General features: G+C 43.3%; 1 protein-coding gene across 1 annotated transcript in view; it reads left to right on the top strand.

The window, feature by feature from the left end:
* MGAT4B (alpha-1,3-mannosyl-glycoprotein 4-beta-N-acetylglucosaminyltransferase B) overlaps positions 1-8522 on the top strand; it is a 519490-nt gene extending 510968 nt beyond the window's left edge. The window contains 1 exon segment of the mRNA XM_033927559.1: positions 7337-8522. Within this exon segment, the coding sequence (XP_033783450.1) occupies positions 7337-7360 (24 nt within the window). The 3' untranslated portion in view covers positions 7361-8522.
* The last annotated feature ends 11895 nt before the right edge of the window (positions 8523-20417 follow it).

The raw sequence follows: 20417 nt of genomic DNA, 5'->3' as shown, positions 1-20417 counted from the left end.
CATTTCAGTTTTGGTCTGTGTGCTTATTTATTTGTGGTCCTCTATTCTGCATTAGGTGAATGCCAAATCTTGTACTGCAGGTGTGACAGAGGTGAAGGATTTTGCTAGTGTGTAGTGTCTGTGCAGGAATTTGTAACAGTCTACCTCAGGGGTGTCAAAGTCCCTCCTCAAGGGCCACAATCCAGTCAAGTTTTCAGGATTTCACCAATGAATATGCATGAGATCTATTTGCATGCACTGCTTTCATTGTATGCTAATAGATCTCATGCATATTCATTGGGGAAATCCTGAAAACCTGACTGGATTGCTGCCCTCGAGGAGGGACTTTGACATCCCTGGTCTACTTTGTTCTAATTTACTTGTAGCAGGGCTGCTCCAAGTCCGGTCCTCGAGATCTACTGACAGGCCAGGTTTTCAGGATATCCACAATGAACATGCATGAGAGGCAGTGCAGGCAAATCTCTCTCATGCATGTTCATTGTAGATATCCTGAAAACCTGGCCTGCCAGTAGATCTCGAGGACCTGTCTTGGGCAGCCCTAACTTGTAGTATTGGTGCTCTGAGGCCTAGTATGATGTTACAGTGCTGTCTTTTCATAGGTAGCATTGCAGCAGTTTGAGTCCTGATAACAATGGGATGTTGGTGTGGAAGTTTTGGAACTTCTTTAGCAGTGTATTTTACAAGGGTTTCTGTTGATTTCTAAAATATTTGGCAGTGTAAGGAGTATATGCTGTTCCTGAAATGGCATCACAATAATATAAATACTTTTTGTATGTAGAGTTGTAAAGGGGATAGCTCCATGTTGGGCAGGAGTGTTTCATATGGATTTGTATGATTTATATATGCTAATCATTCATACATATACATATTGTTGATAGGCACATGCAGAATTTTTAGTGTGGATACAAAATACACATCTACAAAGAATGTGTGAAACACGTAAGAAAAATGCACAAAGATCAACTAAACACTTTTTTTGTTTTTTTTTTTTAAAGTGGGGGAGCTATTTGGGGAATATGGATTGGAGTACAGTGGTGCCTCGCATAACGGACGCCTCGCACAGCGAACGCTGCGCACAACGAACTTTATGTCTTGATTCGTACAACGAACTTCGTTTCACACAACGAAGTCGCCCGAGCTGCATCCTTCCGCGCAGGCACTGCGCTTAACTGCCCTCTCTCCGCCTGGCTCCCTCTTGCCCCCCCGACTCCCCGACACGATCGGGGCAAGAGGGAGCTCAAGCCCTCTTGCCCCCCCGACTCCCCGACACGATCGGGGCAAGAGGGAGCCCAAGCCCTCTTGCCCCCCCCGACTCCCCGACACGATCGGGGCAAGAGGGAGCTCAAGCCCTCTTGCCCCCCCGACTCCCCGACACGATCGGGGCAAGAGGGAGCCCAAGCCCTCTTGCCCCCCCGACTCCCCGACACGATCGGGCCAGGAGGGAGCCCAAGTCCTCCTGGCCACGGCGACCCCCTAACCCCACCCTGCACTACATTACGGGCAGGAGGGATCCCAGGCCCTCCTGCCCTCGACGCAAACCCCCCCTCCCCCCAACGACCGCCCCCCCAAGAACCTCCGACCGCCCCCCAGCCGACCCGCGACCCCCCTGGCCGACCCCCACGACACCCCCAACCCCCTACCCCGTACCTTTCTGTAGTTGGCCGGACAGACAGGAGCCAAACCCGCCTGTCCGGCAGGCAGCCAACGACGGAATGAGGCCGGATTGGCCCATCCGTCCCAAAGCTCCGCCTACTGGTGGGGCCTAAGGCGCCTGGGCCAATCAGAATAGGCCCGGGAGCCTTAGGTCCCTCCTGGGGGCGGGGCCTGAGGCACATGGGCCCAACCCGACCATGTGCCTCAGGCCCTGCCCCCAGGAGGGACCTAAGGCTCCCGGGCCTATTCTGATTGGCCCAGGCGCCTTAGGCCCCACCAGTAGGCGGAGCTTTGGGACGGATGGGCCAATCCGGCCTCATTCCGTCGTTGGCTGCCTGCCGGACAGGCGGGTTTGGCTCCCGTCTGTCCGGCCAACTACAGAAAGGTACGGGGAAGGGGGTTGGGGGTGTCGTGGGGGTCGGCCAGGGGGGTCGCGGGTCGGCTGGGGGGGCGGTCGGAGGTTCTTGGGGGGGGGCGGTCGTTGGGGGGAGGGGGGGTTTGCGTCGAGGGCAGGAGGGCCTGGGATCCCTCCTGCCCGTAATGTAGTGCAGGGTGGGGTTAGGGGGTCGCCGTGGCCAGGAGGACTTGGGCTCCCTCCTGGCCCGATATTGTCGGGGAGTTGGGGAATCGGCGGGGCAAGAGGGCTTGGGCTCCCTCTTGCCCCGATCGTGTCGGGGAGTCGGGGGGGCAAGAGGGCTTGGGCTCCCTCTTGCCCCGATCGTGTCGGGGAGTCGGGGGGGCAAGAGGGCTTGGGCTCCCTCTTGCCCCGATCGTGTCGGGGAGTCGGGGGGGGGCAAGAGGGCTTGGGCTCCCTCTTGCCCCGATCGTGTCGGGGAGTCGGGGGGGCAAGAGGGCTTGGGCTCCCTCTTGCCCCGATCGTGTCGGGGAGTCGGGGGGCAAGAGGGCTTGGGCTCCCTCTTGCCCCGATCGTGTCGGGGGTGCCAGGGACCACACGGAGTCACCCACCGTACCACCCGATTCGGGTAAGCGCAGGTATCGGTGGGTGGCTTATTTGCGGGGGGGTGCCTTATTTTACATTTTTTTCTAAAAAGGGGGGGCTGTCTTATTTGATGGCCCTGCCTTATCATCGGGGAAACACGGTAGAAAAAAAAAAAAAATGAACAGTTAAGTCCCAGTTTTTGCCGCTGAGACTCTGCCCTCTCTCACTGTAAAATTAGACTCTACTTAGTCTGTCTTTAAATTTAAAAAATGTGTGTTGTTTTAAAAAACAATTATGTTTTTAGATGTATCTAAATAAAAATAATAACCAAAAATTTATCTTTTTTTATGTCATCTTAGCATATTTTATGCTGCAGAACGAATTATTTTTTTTTACATGTATTCTTATGGGAAAACGCGTTTCACATAACGAACGTTTCGCATAACAAACTTGCTCCTGGAACCAATTAAGTTCGTTGTGTGAGGCACCACTGTATTTATTTATTTTAAAAAAATTGTCAACCGCCTATTCCTAGGTGGCATTACAAATGTATCATACACATTACAAAAGTATTATGCAGAATATAAGGGGGGCCATAACTAATATGTATTAGATACATTTTTAGTTAAGACTTTAAAAGACACTAATAAAAGATGTAGCTGAATAATAGAAATCCTTCAGTAACCTGTGACACAGCAAAGAGTTTGCAGAGTACATAGTTTTCCTTTCTAGAACAAAATATTTTGGTTTAATGTCTGGAACAAGATTTTGGGTCCCTGAAAATAAGCTGAGCAGGCTGACCTAGAATATCATTAGATGTTTAGATGGTTTAGAGAAAAAAACATAACTGTTTATGAGAACATATTTTTCTTCCATTTACATAGTTAGGGCAAATACTGATGAGCTTGTAGTTGTGGAAAATCATGTGGTTGCGGCCTACCGGAGTGTGTTGTTTATCAAGTGAGAAAGTTTCTGGTAAACATGTTTGCAATAGAGAACATGTCTGCAAGGGTCAGCGTGGCCTTGTTGTGCACTTCCTTCTATTGTTGACAAGAGGCGAGACAAATAGCATATGATGAGTTAAGTCACTGTTGCTAAGGAAATTACTAATGATTTCAATGGAAACCAATAGAATATTTATAAATGGATTGTAATTGGAAGATGTACCCACTAAGTATGTTTAATAATGAATTAATTAATGATGCCATAATCCCAATAAAAATGACTAGTCATTGGTAATAAGATGAGACTTGACTATGAGCTTACCAATTTTAGTAAGGAGTCAAATTTTCCTCAAAGCTTTGACTATTTTAATCACACTTGTGTGAGATTTCTTTCTCTGATTTCCCCTGAGATAGAATTAAGAACTGAGGACCATATGGAAGAATTAGGGGGCAGGTATGTAGCCTGTCTATATATTTATTTCAACCAAACAGTAACATACACAATACGATACAGACCGAGCTTATATAGACATCTTAAAATACAAATGAATAGTTACAATTTAGGGAGCCGTAATTTAATAGATCCTCATAGTATAAATCATCCTAAAACCAGCATTAAACAACACATTTTTCATTGAAAAGCTTTTACAAATAGTGTAGTTTTTTAAAGTATTTATTTAAACTTCTGAATATCAGAAAGTGCCCTTAGCGGTCTAGTTACAAAACTGGAGATTCAGGGTTCTAGTGAGATTGTCCAGTCCTGTAGAAAATCCAGACATCACTCCTACATAAAAGAAAAATAAAGCTAATGGCAGTTTTATTGGGTGCAAAAGCTAGTTGGAAGGAGCTACGCATAGAAGGCCCTGAGGATGTATGTAGCTATTTTAAAGGCAGATGGGGGAATGTTATGGTATGTACAGAAATGTAATTTTGGCTTGCCTCCTTCATTCCCTGCTTGTTCCCTTGTCATCCCAAATATTGCTGTCTAGAGATGACACTGCACAAGGAGCATCAATGGAATTTGAGCTTGGCTTTCCGTATTCTGCTCTAACTAGTAAACCAGTGGTTCACAACCCCTTCTTCGGAACATGGTTTTAAGATATCAATAATGAATATGCAAGAGACAGATTTTCATACACCGACTTCATTGATTGCAAATCTGTCTCATGCCTATTACAAGTTTCCAAGTTTATTATGTATTTGATTAATCGCTTATATCAACTTCTAAGCGATGTACAGAGGATAAAAATATAAGTTACATATTCGAGGGGAATCAAGTAAAATAAATATAACTGACAGGATACAGAAGGAAGGAAGGGGTAAGAAATACAAGTTAAAATAGTAAAGAAGACATTACAGGAAAGAAACATTAGGGATGGGAAATTCAATAAATTTCTGAAAATTTAATAATTGGGATTTTAAAATATCTGAATTAAAATCTATTTTTGATTAATGTTCAAAAGCTAGTTTTATTGATTGTCGAATGCATCTTTAAAAAGAAAGCACTTTAATTGGCTCTTAAATCTTTCCAAATTCAGTTCTTCAGTGTGAAGATCCTGAAAACCCAACTGCCTGAATATGGTCTGAGGTATGCTGTAGACATAAGAACATAAGCAATGCCTCTGCTGGGTCAGACCTGAGGTCCATCATGCCCAGCAGTCCGCTCACGCGGCGGCCCAACAGGTCCAGGACCTGTGCAGTAATCCTCTATCTATACCCTTCTATCCCCTTTTCCAGCAGGAAATTGTCCAATCCTTTCTTAAACCCCTGTACTGTACTCTGCCCTATTACGCCCTCTGGAAGCGCATTCCAGGTGTCCACCACTCGTTGGGTAAAGAAGAACTTCCTAGCATTCGTTTTAAATCTGTCCCCTTTCAACTTTTCCAAGTGTCCTCTTGTTCTTTTATTTTTCGAAAGTTTGAAGAATCTGTCCTTCTCTACTCTCTCTATGCCCTTCATGATCTTATAAGTCTCTATCATATCCCCTCTAAGTCTCCTCTTCTCCAGGGAAAAGAGACCCAGTTTCTCCAATCTCTCAGCGTATGAGAGGTTTTCCATCCCTTTTATCAAGCGTGTCGCTCTCCTCTGAACCCTCTCGAGTAACGCCATATCCTTCCTAAGGTACGGAGACCAATATTGGACGCAGTATTCCAGATGCGGGCGCACCATCGCCCGATACAATGGCAGGATAAATTATTTTGTCCTTGTTGTAATACCCTTCTTGATTATGCCTAGCATTCTATTTGCTTTCTTAGCGGCTGTTGCGCACTGTGCCGTCGGCTTCATTGTCATGTCCACCATTACCCCCAAGTCCCTTTCTTGGTTGCTCTCATTCAATAATATCCCTCCCATCGTATAGTTGTACCTCGGGTTTCTGTTTCCAACATGCAATACTTTACATTTCTCAACGTTGAACTTCATCTGCCATCTCGCCGCCCATTCCCCCAATTTGTTCAAGTCCCTTTGCAATTCTTCGCATTCCTCTTTAGTCCCAGCTCCACTAAATAGTTTTGTATCGTCCTTGGTCTTCTCTCCCAGTGGGTCAGGTTTTCAGGATACCCCTAATGAATATGCATGAAATATTTGCATCAAAAGATACGATAATAAAGCAGACATAATCAATGGGTTCTCACAGCTAGGACTCAACTGCGCACACATCAACATATTACACAACCTAGTATAAATAATAAATTACTTGTGAAAACGACATATCCTCGGTGTGAGGAGTCAGCGAAGGGAGAAATTTCTCCAGTGCTTGACGCAACCGGGAAGTGAGTAATGACTCGCTTCACCTGCATACCATCACTGGATACATCACGTGTGCTCAAAGTAAATAGTGATGATAATCAAATAAAGTGATACAAATTTATAAATCACTCAAATGTGCGTAAATATTGCAGAGTGACCTGCTGTGAGAACCCCCCAGCCGTCCCCAGAAAAAATACTCAGCACTTAGCTTAAGTCTTCATCCAGTAGCTTCCAATCAAACGAGGTGATATGTCTTCAAAAAAGACCTCATAACCAGGTCCAACCAAGCCTGGTTTCTGGGACTCGAAGTGTCCCTTCCTCAGGGACCAGTTGCTAGCCAGAGAGAAAAAAAAATCAAAAACACCGCCAAAAAAGAAGGCAAGCAGCACAAAGATGGATACTGGAGGGAGGTGGAGCTGCCCAAAAGGACACAAGGAGTGTTTTAAAGTAGAAGATGACATCATAGATTAACCTTCTAACCCTTCAGCAATATCGCTAACAAACATTATACTAGGCCTGAGAGCAATAATACTACAAGGAAATTAGAACAAGGTAGACTATTACAAATTCCTGCACAGACACTATACACTAGCAAAATCCTTCACTTCTGTCACACATGCAGAACAAGATTTGCATGACCACTAGTTCTAATTTATGCAAATTTCTCTAATGCGTATTCATTACAGATATCTTGAAAACCTGACAGCCCTTGAGGACTAGGTAAGAAGACTAGACCAATGATTTTCAACTCAATCCTCAGTGCACAGTTGGGTTTTAGGACATCCATAATAAGAACACATGACATAGATTTGCAAGCACTGCCTTTTTTTGATATACTAATCTATCTCCTGTATAAACCTGATTGGCTGGGTATGCCCTGAAGACTGGGTTGGGAACTTCTTTGTTAGATTGTTCCACAGTATCAACCAATCTATGTTTTAGGGTATAGTCACGTGTGTTTCCTCTTTACAATTAAAAATCCTTTTATTTCAAAGAATTGTGATTTCTTTCCCAGCACTGTCTTTATTACTATGTCTGTATTTATTTTCAGATCTTCATAAAAAAAGCAGAATGAGTAGCCACACCAGCTGGAAGAGAAGTACACACAACATGGATAACAGGTTCCCCTCCCCTTTTGCATCCTCCCACCACCTCAATGCTGCTTCCTCTTCTCCCCTTTCCCCACTCTGGGGCTCACATGGCAGGACCCTCTTGTGGCTGCAGACCTAGAGGAAGCAGGTTGTGAAGCAATATATGAAATCCCAAGCAGACAATGGGGTGGAGGGACACAGTGGCACTGGACAGGAGTGGCGGTCACACCCACACCTGGAATGGACAACCCTAATGCCTGGAATACTGTATCACCATCTGGGGATTATCTGAGCTGTATACCAAAGGAGAGGGACAAAAAGCTTCAAAACATTGTGCTTATTTGGGTCAAGGGTTTTGCTTTTGACATTTAATGAACATCCACCTTTGTTAATTCTGTTCCAGAGTGGGGAAATTATTTAAAAACAAACACTTCCTTTCAGGTGCTCACATAATAGAACCATTGTTCAAGACTGAACTTCTCATAATCCAAGAGCTTGTGGAATCTCTGGGTTGTGATGGGGGGGTGGGGAAGCCCTAGTTGGGGCAGACTGGGAATCTCGCAACTGAAATGAGCATAAAGACTGAATCCCCACCTATGGCACAGAGAAGGGCTGTTCTCTAGTGCTTTAAGTAGCGTTTGGATTCACCCAACCATGAAAGCTTAGACCCTGCATTCCTCTCATGCCTAAGGAGAGAGGGTCATAGTTTGGGGGTCTGACTTGTGCCAAGTTCCAGACCTGAATGCTGCCTCTGGGCCAGGGTTACACTGCTGAAGAAAGGCAGGGGAGCTACAAACCGTTCTGTGCCTGACAGCCTTGTTACTAGAAATGAATGCATAGGTCCCTGGTCATCTGGAACACTTTTAGATTTTATTGATGCAAGACCCATCTTTGAAAGGTTAGTTGGATGTAAATCTATGGAAAGTAGCACACTTTTGAAATGTTTTAAATACATTTAATTTGTAGACCATTTTTCTGAAGTCTCCTTGAAGCATCTCTTCATGTCTGACCTATACACTGGAATGCATTACACTACTTTTAATGTGCTGTATTTTTTATTATTGGATACATTTTTTTATTTTTCTCAAGTACATCTATATAAAAAGAGATTGTGCACTGTAATAAAGTTGGATCCAATTTAAAGCAGTACCATTGTATTTTCTGAAATATGAAACAGGCAAAAAAAAGTTAAGGTTCCTACTAGTAGCACAAAAAAAAAACCCCAAAATAGAGTAACAAAATATTAAACATGATCAAATTGCTTTAGAATATAAAGCAATCCTAAATGACAATATTTTATCATTCCGCTCACAATTTTTTCCCAGGTCAAAGGTTATAGTCATGTCAAGCAAATAACTGTAAAATGATCAAAGTTCAAAACCTTGCTGCATAATTTGGTTTCCAGCCAAAAACTATCAAGAGAAGAAGACTGAAAGGCATTCTAAGGTGGCCTTAAGGGCATCAATATTCTGGTGTGAGGGAGTATGTAGGAGAACCACAGTCTTTACAAGGTATGGATCAACTTTAGTTTAACTTTAGTTTAACACTTTAGTGCACTGATTCGGTTATTCGCTGTAGTCCTAGTGCCGGTTCATAATGTATTTATTCTTGATTTTATTTTTTCATGCTCTCTCGTCAGTATTATCTCTCTGATGCTAATTAGTTTTATTCGGTAGTCATCCGATTTTCAAGCCACGGCCTTTTTGTTTGCTTTCACTTTCACTCTATAGTTTTCACCTTGTTTACACACGATATTGCTACCATCTTTTTATTTCATTGTTCCGTCCTTGCTCTTGTCAGTTAGTACTGGTTTGTCTTTATACTCATGTTTTATGATTAATTTATTGGTTTTTATTAAATATCATTTTTTTCCTGATTTTTAGGCATTACTTGGTTTGTCAGGTTCTCTGCATCTGTATCCTAGAGAGCATCTCCCTTCCTCTTCTTATTTTTCATTTTCTTCATTGTAGCCCCCGTGATATCACTTACACATTGTTCACTGAGCCTCACATTAATTTTACTTCCATGGGTGTTTGCTCTTTATATAACACTTTCTCACCTTCATGCCTCACTATTATCCACAGTTATTTACACCTTCTTAATATGTTCTCACTTAACTCTACATTTCACTGCACAGGCTAGCTGGTCCAGAACTTCCTCTCCGATGTCAGAATTGATGCTGGGGGGGGGGAGGCTGATGGGCCAAGCCCTTCTGCAGTCGCTGCTGGCCTGTTGCAGCATCGGAGAACTGGGGGACAACAGCAGCTTGGGGGCCTGTTCCCAGACAGTGACGTTGGCTTGGGGGGGGGGGGGGGCAGGGAGAAAGAAAGGACAGACAGAGAGAGAGAAAGAAAGAAAAGGGGGGCAGGGAGACAAGAAGAAAAAGTTGGACTCATGGAAGGACAGAGATGTTGATTGGGGAATGGAATGAGGGCTGGAGGAGAGGAAGCATACAGGAGGCAGAAAGAAGGGAAGAAATATTAGATGCACAGTTAAAAGAAGAAAATGCAACTAGAGACTCATGAAATCACCAGACAACAAAGGTAGGAAAAAATGATTTTATTTTCAATTTAGTGATCAAAATGTGTCCGTTTTGAGAATTTATATCTGCTGTCTATATTTTGCATTATGACCCCTTGTTACTAAACTGCAATAGCGGTTTTTAGCGCAGGGAGCCTTTGAGTGTCGAGAGCAGTACAAGGCATTCAGCGCAGCTCCCTGCGCTAAAAACCACTATTGCGGTTTAATAAAAAGGGAGGGGGTATATTTGTCTATTTTTGTATAGTTGTTACTGAGGTGACCCTGCCTATTTTAAAGTCATCTGCCTTGACCTCTTTGGGAACCCCCCCCCCCTCCAAATATAAATGATAATTAACATTTTCTCTGTGTACAGTGTGTTTTTGGTTTTTATATTTTTATTTTTGATAGATCATTTTGACTTTGGTCATTTTGAAAGTAGCTCACAAGCCAAAACAGTGTGGGCACCCCTGCTTCAGAGTATACCTCCACCATACAGATAAGGAATTATTTGTTGCCCAGTGTGGCTTGCTTACAAGATAGGACTTGGAGGCGTAGCGAGGGTAGGAGGCGCCCAGGGCGATGGCGCTCTCCATGCCCTCCTTGCTCCACACACGCCTCTAAATCTTTGCCAGTGCGAGCAGCTTCCCCTCTGACATCACTTACTGGCCCTGCAATCCAGACATGAGTTCAGAGATGCCAGACCACAAAGGGGGGAGTTGGGAAAGGAAGGAGGGGAGAGATATGCCAAACTGTGAGAAGGAGAGGATAAAAATCTCACACCATAAGAGAGGGAAATGGGGAAGACGGATGTCAGACCATAGGAGAGGGAGGACATGGTGCACAGGGATGGAAAGGGTGGGGAAGGGAAGAGATGGAAGAAAAGCTGTTTATGGATAAATATGAATAGGGGAGAAGAAAGAGGGAGGAGATGGCACACATGGATGGTGGAGAGGACAAAGAAAGGGAGGAGATAGTATGCATGGATAGATTGGAAGGGAAGACGTGGAAAAGTGAATAAATTTGAGGAGGAAGAAAAATGGAAGAAAGCTGAATGTTCAAAGTTAATGCAAATGGAGAAAAACAGCAAATGGATAAGAAGGCCCTGGAAACAGAGTTAAGAGCACAGACAGAAGGAAGTGCAACCAGAGACTATGAAAAAATGAGTAGAAAAAAAAAATCACCAGACGATAAAGGTAGGAAAAGTGATTTTATTTTCAATTTAGTGATTGAAATGTGTCAGTTTTCAGAATTTACATCTGCTGTCTATTTTGTACTGTTCAAGAATTGTCTTTCTTTGTATTTCTCTGGTGTTGTACTACATGCAGTCTGGCATCTTAAGGTTTCATTTGTGGATTTTTAGTTTGTGGTCCTGTATTTGCATAAGGTTTATCTGTGTTCTGCACATGTGACCAAGGCCAGGTGTTCTGGTTAGGAATGAATGTTGTGAAGTGTTATTGTTGTCATGGCCTCAAGTTGGAAGGTATTTGCTGGCACTTTGTCTGGGTTTTGGAAGGCCCTGAGCTCAGGGCTGCATATGAAGGACCTCTGCGTATGAGTAGACGTCCACACATGCGCAGGAGGCCCTCTTGACACGGCCCAAAGCTCAGGGAAGGAGACATGAGGATCATGTGGGGGCAGGGACGCAACAAGACGGGGCCATGTGCCCTCTTTTTTTAAAGAGGAAGTCTGGTAACCCTAGCAAAGGGTGTAGTTCGTTTTGCCACTATGTTGCTGACCTGCAGCAGCAGGAGGGGCAAGGACAGGTCCTGGTGCAGCTTCTTGAGAGAAGGTGCATGGCCATGTTCAGTTGTAGCTTAAGGTGAGTTAGGAAAACATTCAGCTACAGCAGGTATTTTCCTGCTTCAAGAGGGCTTATGATCTAAGAGGTTTAAAAAGCAACATACAGTGGTAAATGTGCACTACTCCTGGCATTGAATATCCAGATATGTTTGCTGACCTAGAATTTAACTGGGCACCAGCCAATATTCAGACCAGCCTTGCTAACTTTATGTGTTCACTTAATCGATCAGCAGATCAAAGATTTCCACTAACAAGTGAAGTTGTAGCTCTACCCAGACTCCATCCCCACCCCTCTACAAGAACACCTCTAAATTAGCCAGTTAGGGAACAGATGGTAGGCAGAAATATTCAGTAGCACTACTCAGTTGGAACTTGAGACTGGAAAACTGGGCATCAAAACGGCAGATGACTTTTAATGTGAACAAGTGTAAAGTGATGCATGTGAGAAAGAGGAGCTATGTAATTCTGGAGTTACTGTCCAGGAAAAGGATCTAGGTGTCATTGTTGAGGATACGTTGAAACCCTCAGCTCATTGTGTGGCAGCAGCTAATAAGCAAATAGAATGTTAGGAATTATCAGGAAAGGAATGGAAAACAAAGATAAAAATGTTGTACTGTAATGCTCTTGTATCGCTTTAACTTGAATACAGAGTGTAGTTCTGGTTGCCATATCTCAAAAAAGATAGAGCAGAATTAGAAAACGTACAGAGAAGGGAGACAAAAATGATAAAAGGCTTGGGATGACTTCCCTATGAGGAAAGGCTAAAGTAGCTAGGCCTCTTCAGCTTGGAGAAGAGATGGCTCAGGGGTGATAGGATAGAGGTTTATAAAATGCTGAGTGGAAAGGGTAGATGTGAATCGCTTGTTCACTCTTTCCAAAAATACTAGGACTAGGGGGCATACGATGAAGCTACGAAATAGTAGATTTAAAACAAACTGGAGAAAATATTTCTTCACACAACATGTAATTAAACTCTGGAATTCATTGTTGGAGAATGTGGTGAAATCAGTTAGCTCAGCAGGGTTTTTAAAAAGGCTTGGATAATTTCGTATGGCTTGGGGAAATCCACTGCTTATTCTTAGGATAAGCAGCATAAAATCTGTTTTACTACTTGGGACCTGGGTTGGCCACTTTTAGAAACAGAATACTGGGCTTGATAATAATAATAATAACTTTATTTTTCTATACCGTTACAATATGCAGATAGTTAGAGGAAATACAGAGTACATCAACTTTAAGAATGCGAAAGTATAAAGTGTACAGTACGCTAAGACTTTGGTCTGTCCCAGTATGGCAATTCTTATGAAAATACTTGATATTGCGTTCAAATCTGCACATAGCTTTGTGCTGTTTTTCTTTTAGGGATCACCTTGTCAAGTGATCATTTAAGCACAATGCCCAGGAAAGAACATAAGCAATGCCTCTGCTGGGTCAGACCTGAGGTCCATCGTGCCCAGCAGTCCGGGTCCAGGACCTGTGCAATAATCCTCTATCTATTCCCCTCTATCCCCTTTTCCAGCAGGAAATTGTCCAATCCTTTCTTGAACCCCAGTACGCCATGTACCCGAGTAACGCCATGTCCTTCTTAAGATACGGCGACCAATATTGGACACAGTACTCAAGATGCGGACGCACCATCGCCCGATACAATGGCAGGATAACTTATTTTGTTCTGGTTTATTATTTGTTTGTTTGTTTGTTCTTGATTATGCCTAGCATTCTGTTTGCCTTCTTAGCGGCCGCTGCGCACTGTGCCATCGGCTTCATTGTCATGTCCACCATTACCCCCAAGTCCCTTTCTTGGGTACTCTCATTTAATAACATCCCTCCCATTGTATAATTGTACCTCGGGTTTCTGTTTCCCACATGTAATACTTTACATTTCTCAACGTTGAACTTCATCTGCCATCTCGTCGCCCATTCCCCTAGTTTGTTCAAGTCCCTTTGCAATTCTTCGCAGTCCTCTTTAGTCCGAGCTCCACTAAATAGTTTGGTGTCATCTGCAAATTTTATTATTTTGTACTTCGTCCCTGTTTCTAGATCATTTATGAATATATTAAATAGCAGCGGCCCATGCACCGAGCCCTACGGGACCCCACTCATGACCATCCTCCAGTCCGAGTAGTGGCCTTTCACTCCTACCCTCTGTTTCTGATCCATCTATGTACGTCTCCTTCCACCCCATGGTTCTTCAGTTTCTGGAGTAGGCGTTCATGGGGCACCTTGTCAAAGGCTTTTTGGAAATCTAGACATATGATATCTATGGGGTCACCTTTGTCCATCCATTTGTTAATTCCTTCGAAGAAGTGCAATAAGTTCGTTAGGCATGATCTCCCCTTGCAGAAACCATGTTGGCTGGTTATCAGAAGTTCGTTTCTTTCAAAATGTTCATCAATGTTTTCTTTTATCAGTGCTTCCGCCATTTTCCCCGGAACCGAGGTCAGACTCACCGGTCTGTAGTTTCCCGGGTCACCTCTTGATCCCTTTTTAAAGACGGGCGTAACATTGGCTATCTTCCAGTCCTCCGGGATCAAGCAATTCAATTCAGTTGGGCTGTTTAGGAGGGGGGGGGGGTAATCTCCCAATGCTCACGAGCCATGCAGAAGGAAACCACTCCAGGTTTTCAATTCCTCTTCCTTCAGCAGAGGGTTCTGCTGCCCTCTTCGGTTTGTACCAAAGCAGGTGATAACCCTATATAGAAACCCTATATGCGAAGGAAGAGTACAGAAAACTCCCTAACTACAACCCTGTTCATCTCTGAAAATATAAGCAACATGTTACCTAAGAATAGCCTTACTGGGTCAGACCAATAGTCCATCAAGCCCAGTAGCCCATTCTCACAGTGGCCAATCCAGGTAACCAGTACCTGGCCAAAACCCAAGGAGTAGCAGTATTCCATGCTACCGATCTAGGGCAAGCAGTGGCTTCCCCCATGTCTTTCTCAATAACAGACTATGGACTTTCCCTCCAGGAACTTGTCCAAACCTTTCTTAAAACCAGCTACGCTATCCGCTCTTACCACATCCTCTGGCAACGTGTTCCAGAGCTTAACTATTCTCTGAGTGAAAAAAAATCTCCTCCTATTGGTTTTAAAAGTATTTCCCTGTAATCCGCCTTGAACCACAAGGTAATGGCGGAATAAAAATCACTAATGTAATGTAATGTAACTTCATCGAGTATCCCCTAATCTTTGTAATTTTTGACGGAGCGAAAAATCAATCCACGTGTACCTGTTCTACTCCACTCAGGATTTTGTAAACTTCAATCATATCTCCTCTCAGCCCTCTCTTTTGTAGCTGAAGAGCCCTAACCGTTTCAATCTTTCCTCATACGAGAGGAGTTCCATCCCCTTTATCACCTTGGTCACTCTTCTTTGAACTTTTTCTAGCGCCACTATATCTTTCTTGAGATAAGGAGACCAGAATTGAACACAGTACTCCAGATGAGGTCACACCATGGTGCGATACAGGGGCGTTATAACATTCTTATTAACCATCCCTTTTTTTAAAGTTGAAAGGGGATAGATTCCATACAAATGTAAGGAAGTTCTTCTTCAGCCAGAGAGTGGTGGAGAGCTGGAACGCTCTTCCAGAGTCTGTTATAGGGGAAAACACTCTCCAGGGTTTCAAGACTAAGCTGGACAAGTTCCTGCTAAACTGGGAGTACACAGGAGAGGCTGGACTCATTTTAGAGCACTGGTTTTTGACCCAGGGGCCACTGACCTGACCCAGCAGCGGCCATTCTTATGTTCTTATCTAGGCATATAGAGATGCCATCATAGTGAATTGGAGGTATTTGCGTCTTCATACCCTTAATGTTACAGGTCGAGGTGCGGATTATTTTCAAACTGGGTTGTCTGTATTATAAAGTCTTAGCAGGGGATGCTCCTTCCTATTTGACAGAATTATTTTGTTTTACATCTTTAAAATACTCTCGAAATGCTAAGGCCTTTCTGACTTTTTCACCAGTGAAAAGTTGTAAAGCAAAGAGACATCATGACCGGATGCTCTCATATCAGGTTGCTTTCATGGGATAAGGAGCTGAAACCCCTAGTACTGATTTCTGTATCCTATTTACACTTTAGAAAACAACTTAAGATTTACTTATTTTCTAGGTTCTTAAGTTTATTCTCATCTTTTGTGTATTTTTTAATTAATCTTATGTAAACCACATAGGACTTAAAGGTAATGCGGTCTAGAAGTGAATTTTTATGTTTGTACTCAAATTTTCTGATTATGACAGTAGGCAGGCGCTGGAGATAATTGACATGGCAGGGCTCCAGAATGACACATCTATCTACTAGATAGGTAAGAATCTAATCTCTTTCTAGTGCAATAGGTGCATTATTCTGGACAGACAAGAATGTGCAAAAGCAGTCCCAGAAATGTTAAGTTATATTAATCAGGGCTTCTTTTCCGCCTTTACCTATTCAGTTCAAGGTCAGATTACATTACAAGAGGTTGGGGTCAGTTACCCAGGAAGTTACAATGGACAGACTGGCACAAACATTCAATAAGGTTGCTAGTACAGGTAGATCAGTACAAATTAATACACACACCCTTTTATGAAGGCGTGTTAACATTTTTTATGCTTAGAGGAATTCTATGAGCTTCGGAGCTTTTACCACTGCAGCCAGCGATAAAAAAAACACACCAACACAGCTTCATAAAAGGGGTGGGGGGACCGATAGGTCATAGTTTCAAATACATAGTTACAATTACAGGTAGGTCATTGTTGGTTCTTTGTTGTGTCCCAGGAGTTGCATTAGAAATGGTCTTTTACAATTCCCATTCCAGTTACTTCAGGGTTGGCTCCCTGTCTTGGTACAGAAATGTTTTTAAAAGTTTTCTGAACCTGACATAGTGGTCACAGGATCATAATGTAAATGCTAGTTGGTTCGAGCATTTTGCTAATTGATATTGGATGGATAAGGTAATTTGTCTAATGTACTGTATATTGTTTGTGCTGGAAATTTTAAATGGAAAAGATTTCTGGTAGAATATCTTTTGAAGGCACCCTGGAGTAAGACAGCTAGCTCTGTTAGGTATCCAGGAGCAATCCCTCTCAAGATCTTAAAGGCAGTGATGATTAAGTTAAACTTGATCCTTGTGATGATAGGTAGCCAATGTAGTTTCATATAGTAGGGCGATAGGTGTTCCGATTTCTATAGTCCATAAATGAGTCTTACTGCTGCATTTTTAACTAGTTTTAGACATGTTAACAATATTTTAGAGCAAGGAACTATTGTTATGTTAGAATAGTCTAGTAGAGATAGAATTAGGGATTGCACTAAAATTTGGAAAACCTCCGTTTAAGTATTTTCTGATGGATCTTAACTTTCTCATCTTTTCTGGGGGGGGGGAGGGAGTTGTTGCTTGGCGGCTGTAGAGAGTGGGCATTAGAGAATGATACAATGATTGTTACCTGCGGCTAGCCACGGATAACCAGCAGGAACAGGGGGGTGGGGGGAAGACTGGTTGCTGCAGGTACAGGACAAGGCTATTCATCTCCCCATGGAGCAGTAAATGGTCTTGTCTCTGCAGTAAAGTATCTGCCGTGCATTGCCTTCTTTCCCACCCCTCAAGATCATGCGGTCCAGGCATCTCCCTCCCTTCCCCTTCGCTCACACTTTTCAGAGTTTTCTCTCTGCGAGAAGCCCAGACACCACAGCCTTCTCTTAAGTCACTCGCGACTGCCCCAAAACTTCTCCTCTTAAGTAATTTCCTGTTTCCTCCTGGGCAGCTCGCATCAGAGGAGAAGTTTCAGGGCAGTTGCACTTGACTTGTTAAGTGGCTATGGTGTCCGGGCGAAAACTTTGATTCTGAAAAGCGCCCGCGAAGTGACAGGAAGGGAGGGAGATGGCTCGATGAGAGGAAGAGGTTGAGTGGCGCTGAAGGGGGAGGAGGAACAGACTGCATGGAGGTGGGGAGGAGAGAGAGGGAAGTGGAGAGTGAGGAGCAGATGCTGGCTGGAAGTGGGGAGGGGAAGAGAGGAAAACAGATACTGGATTGGTGGAAGAGGTAAGGGAAAGAGGTGGCAAGCTGTAAGTAGACACAAGGAAAAGGAAATTGAGGACTGAAAAGTAAGAAAGTAGACGAGGTAGAAAACAAATTGTGAAGGAAGAACAGGAAGGGAAAGGGAGAAGAGAGAGAGAGATACCAGAGCATTGGGAGGGGCAGATACCAGATTTGAAGGTAACAAAGGAGGAGAGAAATGGCAAAAAGTTTCTGGTAGAGGCATAAAAATAAAGCAGATGCCATATGGAAGAAGCAGAGAGAAGGCAGACAGTGGATGAAAGGAAGAGCATGGCAAGAAGCTGAGGAAAGCAGAAACCAGACAACAAAGGTAGAAAAAGAATGTCTATTTCTTTTCTTTTCTTGCATTAGGATAAAGTAGTATTGTAGCTGTGTTGATAAGCATTTATAAACGAAGCCCCCTGGGGTCTTTGGCCTCTTCCCCCCCTACCTGCGCAAACTCTATTAACTTTTTTTTTTTCACACAGTGTGTTCGAGTATTTGCATGATAAAGTAAGTATCAGCAGGGTGACAGTTCTAGTATCTGCTTGATATCAGCAGGGTGTTAATTCGAGTCCCGCCTGGTACTGAGTATCAGCGGAGTGACAGCTCCCATCCTGCCTGGTAGTGAGTACCAGTGCAGCTGCCTGATCAGCGGCGCGAGTGCCTTGTTCCTCATGTTCTTGACTGATAGCGAGTATCAGCAAACCTTAATTCATATTATATATGATGTTTTAACTAGATAGTTCCCGAGGGAACAGCAGCTGCTTGGGAACAGAACCAACAGCATCAATCGTAAGTTTTTATATTGACCAATGCCTTTTTGTTATTTTATAACTGGTGACTCCCGACTGGTGACGTGCTGAATTTTATGAGTGGGAAACTGAGCCTTTCCATATGGTCACGAGCTTTTCGAAAATCAAACCATTTTCTTACTCATATGTTCTGGCAAAGGTTCCAGAGGGGAGCAAGATGGAGAATTATGGACCAGAGGGGGAGAAAGGAAAATTAGTACTGCTCAGAAGTTAACAAAAGGAACAATATATATACTTTGAGGTGCGTGTTCAAGCCAGTAATTGCATAATAAATATATTGTGCAGGACTTAGCCTAATGCAATGGAGGAACAGTGCTTATTATAATAGTGGGAATTGACTTAAGAACATAAGAACATAAGAACATAAGCAGTGCCTCTGCCGGGTCAGACCACAGGTCCATCCCGCCCAGCAGTCCGCTCCCGCGGCGGCCCAAACAGGTCACGACCTGTCTGTATCACCAGAAGGGGCTCCCTTGCCACCTTGGTTTCTCATTTAAGTCCTGTCTTCCTATCGAGGTCCTAACCCTCCGGTCTTGCACATGCACGACCTGGTTTGGTTTCTATACTCATTACCTGGTTTGCTTTCTATACTTGTGTTACATCCCAGCTCCTCCCTCAGTATCCCACGATCCCTTTATCCTTCAGGAATCCGTCCAATCCCTGTTTGAATTCCTGTACCGTATTCTGCCTGATCACTTCCTCCGGTAGCGCATTCCAAGTGTCCACGACCCTTTGGGTGAAAAAAAACTTCCTTGCGTTTGTTCTGAACCTATCTCCCTTCAGTTTCTCCGAATGCCCCCTCGTACTTGCTGGCTGTTCAGCAGGAAACAACTTGAATAGAAGAAAACAAAAAATTTGTTCAAATAAGTAACAATTGTATAAGCCAGAGAACAAATTGATATCAAGTCAAATTGAATAACCATACCTCAAATACCCAAGGCACTACTTAAATAATTTTTAATGCCCTTATGCTGTGCGGGTGCTGGTTATTTTCACTCTCTAAGTTTTTCAAGATAATTTTTGGTGCATGATTAGAAGGAGGTATAACCCCTGATGAAACCAAGTGTGAAACGGTTGGGCAGCCGTCGAGCACAAAAGATAAGTGCCTTCCTTTCTTTAGCACCTTAAGCACTAAATGCACTTTATATTTATTGAATGTTATCAAATCAAGTTTACAAAAGAAATTTAGAGCACATGTCACTTTACCAAGACCAATGATGAATTTACTACTCCAGTAAGGGCATGAAAAATTATTTAAGTAGTGCCTTGGGTATTTTGAGGTCTGGTTATTCAATTTGACTTTATCAATTTGTTCTCTTGCTCAGCAGGAAAAGCATGAGAAATAGGGAGTGGGTCCATATAAGATACTTCCGTTATCGGGCTTTCTATAGTTTGGCAGTCTACAATCTGCCTCAAGTTAGGGCGAACATCTGGGCCTGCCACTATTTTTAAGTTAACAGGGTCAATAATTTTTAGTTGACAGCGTTCTAACAGTAATGCTTACTATATAACTATAGCTGTGGTTTTATATCTAAAATAACTCGGTATTAAAAAGTAACAAAAAACGCATTGGTCAATGTAAAAGTTACTTACCCCCAGAAATTACTTACCTAATCTAATCAAAGTTAAAAATGTAACATAAAAACTTACGATTGATGCTGTTGGTTCCATTCCTTGGGAACTATCTTCCTGTGCCTCTCCTAACACCAGCTAAAGATCTCTTCCTCTAGTTTGGCAGCCAGAACTCTGATTTATAAAATGACAATGGCTGGGAGGGTGGAGATAATAATAATAACTTTATTCTTCTATACCGCCACAATCTGACGACTTCTCGGCGGTTTACATCAAAGAGAGCTGGACAATCAGCGAAGTACAAAATACAAATAGCAAAA

The sequence above is a fragment of the Geotrypetes seraphini genome, chromosome 18 (assembly GCF_902459505.1).
Source record: "Geotrypetes seraphini chromosome 18, aGeoSer1.1, whole genome shotgun sequence".
Classification (NCBI taxonomy): Eukaryota; Metazoa; Chordata; class Amphibia; order Gymnophiona; family Dermophiidae; genus Geotrypetes; species Geotrypetes seraphini.
Note: the sequence above shows the minus strand (reverse complement) of the source record. Positions and strands in the feature narration are given on the sequence as shown.